At 26.1% G+C, this 10,748-nt stretch overlaps 1 protein-coding gene across 1 annotated transcript; it reads left to right on the forward strand.

The window, feature by feature from the left end:
* Positions 1 to 2,696: 2,696 nt before the first annotated feature.
* LOC149059693 (uncharacterized) lies at positions 2,697 to 5,030 on the forward strand. Its single transcript, XM_089225572.1, has 6 exons — positions 2,697 to 2,800; positions 3,409 to 3,481; positions 3,806 to 3,967; positions 4,048 to 4,191; positions 4,630 to 4,758; positions 4,827 to 5,030. The coding sequence occupies exons 1-6, from the start codon at positions 2,697 to 2,699 to the stop codon at positions 5,028 to 5,030; spliced, it is 816 nt and encodes a 271-aa protein (XP_089081698.1).
* The last annotated feature ends 5,718 nt before the right edge of the window (positions 5,031 to 10,748 follow it).

The raw sequence follows: 10,748 nt of genomic DNA on the forward strand, positions 1-10,748 counted from the left end.
AATACTAGAATAGAATATTTATTTCACAAAATATCATGCTTTATTTTAAGAAAATGTTTTGGTAATTTAGTCCTTTATTTCTAATTATTCAATATCTTTTTGTATGATTTTAAGTTTCATAAAATTCTAATTGTATTATGAGTTTTTTGTAGAAATTAAAAATGTATGCCATTCTGTAGCATTTAAATACGAAATTGTACGTACTACCAAATATAATGGATACATTTTTATCAAATAAAATCATTTTAATACTTAGTTTCTTCAGTAACATAATTTTTACATTATTTCGGGACTTGAAACCGACTACTGGTTTTCACCGAAAGTCGAAATATTGATAACCTGGAAGGTAATGTCCCGACATCTTAGGAACTTAAAATCGGTTACTGTTATTTTAAACCTATTTTTATTCCCCTTTATTATATCTATCGCAATGATTAATCGGTTAAAATAAATCGTTGTGTGAACATAATATGTTTTAACCGGTTAACGTTTAATACCGATTACCGATATTTATAAATGCCGAGTACCGACCACCGTTACCTATCACGGAAAAAAAAATGGGTTCCTCTAACCATTTAAAAGGTTTCCTTGACCATAAATACAGGTCAATATAGGGACAATCTTTTTAAATAGTTACAAGTACTAAATAGATTTAGTTAATTATGAATAGTTGATTTAAACATATTATGTGTGTTACTTCAACTACAAATATACAATTGATTTGACTAATACAATATAGTCGATTCAATTAGAGTAATAAGTTAATTATACTATAATGTAACATTTGATTTGGTATTAGGTTTAAACCAATGTTGAGTTTACGATACTAAAAAAAAAGTTTATTTCTACTAATAATTCAATGAATTCAACTGATACAAGTAGTTATAAAAACTAACACAATTTTAATGTCTTACTTACAATATAGTTGGTTCAACAAGTAGTTGTTAGTAACAATACTAAATTTAACTAGTTGTGTACACTCAATTAAAAATGTATACTTTTTAAATTTATAGTACATAGGTAACAATTATAATAGTCTGGAGTCTGGAAGCAATATAAATTATAAAAAAAATGTACAACAGAATAGCGCAATGTTTTAAATTTTTATATTTATTTGCATATTGCTGCTTATAATATAATATATCCAAAACAGTAAATTGACAAGTATAAATACAATTTTTTTATTGAAAATAAAGTAAGTACAAAATGTTATGTTACAAAGGTACAATCTTAATAATATTTTATCACAGATTATTATTTAAATTTGAAATTAATATACACAGTTAAAATGTAATGTTACAATTTTAACAGTTAATTTAATTTTCACAGTTTTTGATTTAAAATTAATAAACACTTAAAACGTAGGTTACTAATGTAAAATTGTAATAATATTTTTTAAAACTATTTATTATTTAAATTTAATAGTATGAGATATATAGTATATACACAGTTAAAATGAAATTTTACAATTCATGTAAAATTTTAACAATGTTATTATTTTATTGTTTAAAAGTAATAAACACTGTTCCTTTAGTATTTTTATAGGAAGAACAAGGGTTTATAAAATAAGGTATAGTATTACATGGAATAAAAATTAAAGATTGTGTAGTATTGTCAGTTACTTCCCAAAATTGGGCATGTTCACTAAATTTTATAGTTATATACTTATGAGATAAAAAATATGGGTTGGTTTGATTATCAAAATATTAAATATGTTTAATAACAACAAAAATAGGAATATCAAGAGCTAGACACATATCACATTTATAAAGTGTTCCTTTTATTTCAACCCATGACACAAACTTAGCAGTATTCTGTAGATTGTCATTAAGCGATTTATCAGAAGAAATTTCAATATTATTTTTAATATTATTTATAGTTGAACAGGCGGACACAGTGGCGCCCACAGGTTTTCCAAGAACAAGTTTTCATAAATTTCTAATCGTTTTAGTAAAAATTTGTCTAAAATAAAAAATAAAGAAAAGAAAGTTATCGTCATTAAAATGCTTTATGATCTATCGACTGAATTAGATATAGGAACATTTAAAAAAAAACTACACACTTTTCTGTCAAACAACGATGACGATTTTCAATGTTTTTTGGATTATTTTTTTAAATATTATGCCCAAAATCAACAGTTTTGGGCATACTGCTACTGGCAAAATGCTGGCTGTAAAATAACACAAATATGAACTTAGAAAGTTTCCATAGAGTTCTAAAAAAAAAAAATATGTGTAGATTAAAAGTCAAAAGCGTGTACGATTGTTTGTGCTACTTGGAGAAATATTTAATCATGAAAGAAAATGATGTACAAAAAAAAACAAATACATTTTAAACACACCAATAAATTGAAATATCTTCGTACAAATCATAAGAAAGTGGAAAAGCTGCAAAGTGAATCAAAAAGTATGGTTATAAATTCATTAGAATATAATTCATGTTATGTTCAATCGTTCTCTGATGAAAACATTATGTAAATGTACTAAAAAAAGAAGTAAAAGAGTGTACATTGTATGAAGGTGAGATCTGTTTACTTCCTTGCACAAAATGTAATGCGTGTTTCCACTAATACACATGTAATTCCCAGGACCATTCAATTAGAAATAATATGTGCAAGCATATTCACGCTGTTGCAATGAAAATGTAGACAAACAATAACAACTAAAAGCACACGCAGATATAGTATACAGACAAAGATGACATGTAAAGACGACGAACCAACACTTAAAGATGATGATAAACCAATGGAGACAATACGCAAAGACAAGGAAAATCAAATACACAATGATGATGGTAACAAGTATTAGTTAAATTAAAAAATGGTGATTTAATTACATTTTCCAATTCTTTTTTTAGATTTACACAACTTAAGATACGAAATATTAAAAGAAATTGAGCAATCATTAAAAAAAATAAATTAAAAAGAACAATTACAAAAAATAAATAAAAAATTGGTTGCACCCATCCATTTTTCGATCACTGCTTCACAAATTGAAACTGTACCATTGAAGCAAAAAAATAAATTGGACAGGGGTAAAATGAAACCTGAAAAGAGAATTTTCGACCTAGGTCATCTACATTAAATTTTCATTCCAATTTCCAATACATTTATTAGATATGTTTTTTTTTATTTTATTACAGGTGCCAATAAACAAGGCAAATAAAGAACACTAGATTTTCCAATATTTTTAGAATTTATTATTCAATTATTATGTACGGCAAAAAATTTTTTTTATAATAATTAATTATATTATTGACTTATACACTTAATAATTTAGATTTAAGTTATAAAAATTAAAACACTCAATTTTTTATATAATACCTAATTGTTTTATTATTTTATTATGATTATTATGATTATAATATTTAAACTTAGGCGGTAATTATTTGAATACTATCTTATCGCAGGCGTAGACATAAAAACAACATTTACAGAGGTGGCTCCGCAACAGCAATACTTGCCACCGGATCTATGGCATTTGTAGGCTCGTATAATTGTTGCGGGTTGCGGTGTTTGCTACGAACAATAACAAATATGACATTAAATTACTCCGAAATTGTATTATCAGGCGTATTATCACTAAAAGGGCTTACATTTTGAATATTTACCAAAATATGTATTTCAGCACCCACTACTCTTTATCCAAATACCATAAATCTGAATGCAATTCGATTTGAGCACGCTCTAAATAATTAATGTTAAATTGAATTTCGGAACACACAATATAATATATAATATATGAATTATATAATCTATTTATATTTACGATGATATGTGATATAAATTTATCTATGATAATGATAGGAATTTATTTCAAAAGTAATTGAGAAAAATCCTAGATACAAAAATGTATATAACATAATCAAGCATGTAGAGGAAATGGCTTGTATAAGAAACATAGGTTCAACACTAAAAATATCTGATTTCAACGAAAAAGAACAAATAAATAATGACAGTTCTGAAGAGGTATAAGAAACATTTTTCAGACTTTTTTGTCTAACTATCCAACAGTTACTTGTTAATCTTTAAATTTATTATGATTTTAGATTCAATATAAGAAACCTAAAAATAAAAAATTAGTTTTAAATGTTAATTTTAACGATGCTCGAACTTATTTAGATGAACTGAAGAAGGCTGATTTAATGTTTATTAGAAGGAAAGCGAACATTAAATCAGAATATAACACTAAAGTAAGAATAACCATTGTTAATTATAAAACATTATTAAATAGGTATTTGCATTTTAGATACAATTTTGCACAAAAGTATTGTCTTTGAGAAATGTATAATAATAACATTAATAACTATTAACAATCTATAGATAATTTTTTTAAAGATTTCACTCATACTTATTAAAATCATAAATAGGTACCTACATTTTTTATTTAACTCAAATAGATAGGTAGAAACAACAACAAAACAGTGATCCAAAAACTATTTTTTTTCAATAAGATCTCGTTTTTGGAACTACAAGTACCTAGTTTTGTTAATTCGTAACAGCTGTTATATATGTATATATATATATATATGTATATTTTATATCATATTACATTGTATTATGTTATACAATTATTATTAATATTTCAATATTGTATACCAATGAGAATTTACATTAATGTGCATCATTAGATACGTTTAAATCCTGTCAATCAAATTTATCTCAAGTCAGATCTGGATATAATGAAAGATAAACAAAGATTTGCTCAAATGGAAGACTTTATAAATGAAATTCAAGAAAGAGAAAAAGAAAATAACTTTGTATGATAACATTCAAATATTATTCATATAGTGAAATATTATGTGAATTTTTATATTTTTATTTAAAGGTTATCAGTTCAATTTTACATCAGTACAGGGAATTATACCTAAGAAATAATGGAAGATTACCAACGGAGTTTCCCACGGCAGAAGAACAGTTGGCATACATTTTTAATTTCTACAAAAAACTAGTAAAACGATTAGAAATTTATGAAAACTTAAAAACAGGCAAAAAAACAATAAAAGATTACATTTCAGAAACAAAAGACTAAAATACTAGAATAGAATATTTATTTCACAAAATATCATGCTTTATTTTAAGAAAATGTTTTGGTAATTTAGTCCTTTATTTCTAATTATTCAATATCTTTTTGTATGATTTTAAGTTTCATAAAATTCTAATTGTATTATGAGTTTTTTGTAGAAATTAAAAATGTATGCCATTCTGTAGCATTTAAATACGAAATTGTACGTACTACCAAATATAATGGATACATTTTTATCAAATAAAATCATTTTAATACTTAGTTTCTTCAGTAACATAATTTTTACATTATTTCGGGACTTGAAACCGACTACTGGTTTTCACCGAAAGTCGAAATATTGATAACCTGGAAGGTAATGTCCCGACATCTTAGGAACTTAAAATCGGTTACTGTTATTTTAAACCTATTTTTATTCCCCTTTATTATATCTATCGCAATGATTAATCGGTTAAAATAAATCGTTGTGTGAACATAATATGTTTTAACCGGTTAACGTTTAATACCGATTACCGATATTTATAAATGCCGAGTACCGACCACCGTTACCTATCACGGAAAAAAAAATGGGTTCCTCTAACCATTTAAAAGGTTTCCTTGACCATAAATACAGGTCAATATAGGGACAATCTTTTTAAATAGTTACAAGTACTAAATAGATTTAGTTAATTATGAATAGTTGATTTAAACATATTATGTGTGTTACTTCAACTACAAATATACAATTGATTTGACTAATACAATATAGTCGATTCAATTAGAGTAATAAGTTAATTATACTATAATGTAACATTTGATTTGGTATTAGGTTTAAACCAATGTTGAGTTTACGATACTAAAAAAAAAGTTTATTTCTACTAATAATTCAATGAATTCAACTGATACAAGTAGTTATAAAAACTAACACAATTTTAATGTCTTACTTACAATATAGTTGGTTCAACAAGTAGTTGTTAGTAACAATACTAAATTTAACTAGTTGTGTACACTCAATTAAAAATGTATACTTTTTAAATTTATAGTACATAGGTAACAATTATAATAGTCTGGAGTCTGGAAGCAATATAAATTATAAAAAAAATGTACAACAGAATAGCGCAATGTTTTAAATTTTTATATTTATTTGCATATTGCTGCTTATAATATAATATATCCAAAACAGTAAATTGACAAGTATAAATACAATTTTTTTATTGAAAATAAAGTAAGTACAAAATGTTATGTTACAAAGGTACAATCTTAATAATATTTTATCACAGATTATTATTTAAATTTGAAATTAATATACACAGTTAAAATGTAATGTTACAATTTTAACAGTTAATTTAATTTTCACAGTTTTTGATTTAAAATTAATAAACACTTAAAACGTAGGTTACTAATGTAAAATTGTAATAATATTTTTTAAAACTATTTATTATTTAAATTTAATAGTATGAGATATATAGTATATACACAGTTAAAATGAAATTTTACAATTCATGTAAAATTTTAACAATGTTATTATTTTATTGTTTAAAAGTAATAAACACTGTTCCTTTAGTATTTTTATAGGAAGAACAAGGGTTTATAAAATAAGGTATAGTATTACATGGAATAAAAATTAAAGATTGTGTAGTATTGTCAGTTACTTCCCAAAATTGGGCATGTTCACTAAATTTTATAGTTATATACTTATGAGATAAAAAATATGGGTTGGTTTGATTATCAAAATATTAAATATGTTTAATAACAACAAAAATAGGAATATCAAGAGCTAGACACATATCACATTTATAAAGTGTTCCTTTTATTTCAACCCATGACACAAACTTAGCAGTATTCTGTAGATTGTCATTAAGCGATTTATCAGAAGAAATTTCAATATTATTTTTAATATTATTTATAGTTGAACAGGCGGACACAGTGGCGCCCACAGGTTTTCCAAGAACAAGTTTTCATAAATTTCTAATCGTTTTAGTAAAAATTTGTCTAAAATAAAAAATAAAGAAAAGAAAGTTATCGTCATTAAAATGCTTTATGATCTATCGACTGAATTAGATATAGGAACATTTAAAAAAAAACTACACACTTTTCTGTCAAACAACGATGACGATTTTCAATGTTTTTTGGATTATTTTTTTAAATATTATGCCCAAAATCAACAGTTTTGGGCATACTGCTACTGGCAAAATGCTGGCTGTAAAATAACACAAATATGAACTTAGAAAGTTTCCATAGAGTTCTAAAAAAAAAAAATATGTGTAGATTAAAAGTCAAAAGCGTGTACGATTGTTTGTGCTACTTGGAGAAATATTTAATCATGAAAGAAAATGATGTACAAAAAAAAACAAATACATTTTAAACACACCAATAAATTGAAATATCTTCGTACAAATCATAAGAAAGTGGAAAAGCTGCAAAGTGAATCAAAAAGTATGGTTATAAATTCATTAGAATATAATTCATGTTATGTTCAATCGTTCTCTGATGAAAACATTATGTAAATGTACTAAAAAAAGAAGTAAAAGAGTGTACATTGTATGAAGGTGAGATCTGTTTACTTCCTTGCACAAAATGTAATGCGTGTTTCCACTAATACACATGTAATTCCCAGGACCATTCAATTAGAAATAATATGTGCAAGCATATTCACGCTGTTGCAATGAAAATGTAGACAAACAATAACAACTAAAAGCACACGCAGATATAGTATACAGACAAAGATGACATGTAAAGACGACGAACCAACACTTAAAGATGATGATAAACCAATGGAGACAATACGCAAAGACAAGGAAAATCAAATACACAATGATGATGGTAACAAGTATTAGTTAAATTAAAAAATGGTGATTTAATTACATTTTCCAATTCTTTTTTTAGATTTACACAACTTAAGATACGAAATATTAAAAGAAATTGAGCAATCATTAAAAAAAATAAATTAAAAAGAACAATTACAAAAAATAAATAAAAAATTGGTTGCACCCATCCATTTTTCGATCACTGCTTCACAAATTGAAACTGTACCATTGAAGCAAAAAAATAAATTGGACAGGGGTAAAATGAAACCTGAAAAGAGAATTTTCGACCTAGGTCATCTACATTAAATTTTCATTCCAATTTCCAATACATTTATTAGATATGTTTTTTTTTATTTTATTACAGGTGCCAATAAACAAGGCAAATAAAGAACACTAGATTTTCCAATATTTTTAGAATTTATTATTCAATTATTATGTACGGCAAAAAATTTTTTTTATAATAATTAATTATATTATTGACTTATACACTTAATAATTTAGATTTAAGTTATAAAAATTAAAACACTCAATTTTTTATATAATACCTAATTGTTTTATTATTTTATTATGATTATTATGATTATAATATTTAAACTTAGGCGGTAATTATTTGAATACTATCTTATCGCAGGCGTAGACATAAAAACAACATTTACAGAGGTGGCTCCGCAACAGCAATACTTGCCACCGGATCTATGGCATTTGTAGGCTCGTATAATTGTTGCGGGTTGCGGTGTTTGCTACGAACAATAACAAATATGACATTAAATTACTCCGAAATTGTATTATCAGGCGTATTATCACTAAAAGGGCTTACATTTTGAATATTTACCAAAATATGTATTTCAGCACCCACTACTCTTTATCCAAATACCATAAATCTGAATGCAATTCGATTTGAGCACGCTCTAAATAATTAATGTTAAATTGAATTTCGGAACACACAATATAATATATAATATATGAATTATATAATCTATTTATATTTACGATGATATGTGATATAAATTTATCTATGATAATGATAGGAATTTATTTCAAAAGTAATTGAGAAAAATCCTAGATACAAAAATGTATATGACATAATCAAGCATGTAGAGGAAATGGCTTGTATAAGAAACATAGGTTCAACACTAAAAATATCTGATTTCAACGAAAAAGAACAAATAAATAATGACAGTTCTGAAGAGGTATAAGAAACATTTTTCAGACTTTTTTGTCTAACTATCCAACAGTTACTTGTTAATCTTTAAATTTATTATGATTTTAGATTCAATATAAGAAACCTAAAAATAAAAAATTAGTTTTAAATGTTAATTTTAACGATGCTCGAACTTATTTAGATGAACTGAAGAAGGCTGATTTAATGTTTATTAGACCTTATAAGGACGTACATTTCCCCAACCCCACCCATTTCGATTTTTAATTTTTTCCAACGCCAATATTTAGTGCTCCATTCCAGCCGCAATCCCCAGAATTCCTGCTCAAATACCGCCCCCGCAATTACTGAAAAACTCCGGGTGGGGCGGGAGAAACGTTTCCCCAGCCCCGCCCCTAGTCGGAAATTAACTTTTTTAATTTTTTCCAACGCCAATATTTAGTGCCCCATGTTTATACATATTTATAATTTTATAATTAATATTTTTTATTATTAAACGTAAATTATTAATTAGGTGGTTATACTTGAGTTAAAAATGATATATTCGTGTTTACGAATAATTACAAATTGGTAACTGATTTGTAAAACCTCAAGTTTCCTCAAGTCAGTTGTCAACTTTTTCTATACAATTATATTAACTAAAAACAAAAATATTTAATCTTCTCTATCTTATCTTTTATTTATAAACCTAATGGTTTTAATCAATTATATCTGTTATATTATTTAAGTAAATTTAAAGTTATAATGTACACAACTCTGCCTATTATGGGGGCAACAATTTTTTACAAAACCAAAAAACCATACCTGATAAATTGTTTGTAATTTAAAAAGTATTAAATAAAGTTTTATTCATTCATATAATATGTTGTAAATAATATTATATACATATTATAAGTTAAAGTTAAAAGTTAAAAAAAACATTCTGTTAATTAAATATTTTTGTTTTTAGTTAATATAATTGTATAGAAAAAGTTGACAACTGACTTGAGGAAACTTGAGGTTTTACAAATCAGTTACCAATTTGTAATTATTCGTAAACACGAATATATCATTTTTAACTCAAGTATAACCACCTAATTAATAATTTACGTTTAATAATAAAAAATATTAATTTTAAAATTATAAATATGTATAAACATGGAGCACTAAATATTGGCGTTGGAAAAAGTTAAAAAAGTTAATTTCCGACTAGGGGCGGGGCTGTGGAAACGTTTCTCCCGCCCCACCCGGAGTTTTTCAGTAATTGCGGGGGCGGTAGTTGAGCAGGAATTCTGGGGATTGCGGCAGGAATTGGCAGGAATGGAGCACTAAATATTGGCGTTGGAAAAAATTAAAAAAGTTAATTTCCGACTAGGGGTGGGGCTGGGGAAACGTTTCTCCCGCCTCACCCGGAGTTTTTCAGTAATTGCGGGGCGGTATTTGAGCAGGAATTCTGGGGATTGCGGCAGGAATTGGCAGGAATGGAGCACTAAATATTGTCGTTGGAAAAAATCAAAAAAGTTAACTTCCGACTAGGGGTAGTACGTGATAGTACCACAGACATCGAGATAGATAAACAATACTGGAGCGCATACACTGATACTGAAAACGAGCCAAATTTTTAAACGCTTCCCCCACCACTGCAGGGCAAGAAAATATCAGTTTACATTCTAACCTAACCTTTTTATAGTGATTTAATATTAATTATTAATTAATATAATATAGTTAATACGATTCGGCAATTCAGTGTCGGAATTTCGTTCATTAAAAATTAAAACTCATTTAGTTATTATAAATAATAAT

The sequence above is a fragment of the Diuraphis noxia genome, unplaced genomic scaffold (genome assembly GCF_037042655.1).
Source record: "Diuraphis noxia isolate RWA-SAM2 unplaced genomic scaffold, SU_Dnox_SAM2 contig0001, whole genome shotgun sequence".
Classification (NCBI taxonomy): Eukaryota; Metazoa; Arthropoda; class Insecta; order Hemiptera; family Aphididae; genus Diuraphis; species Diuraphis noxia.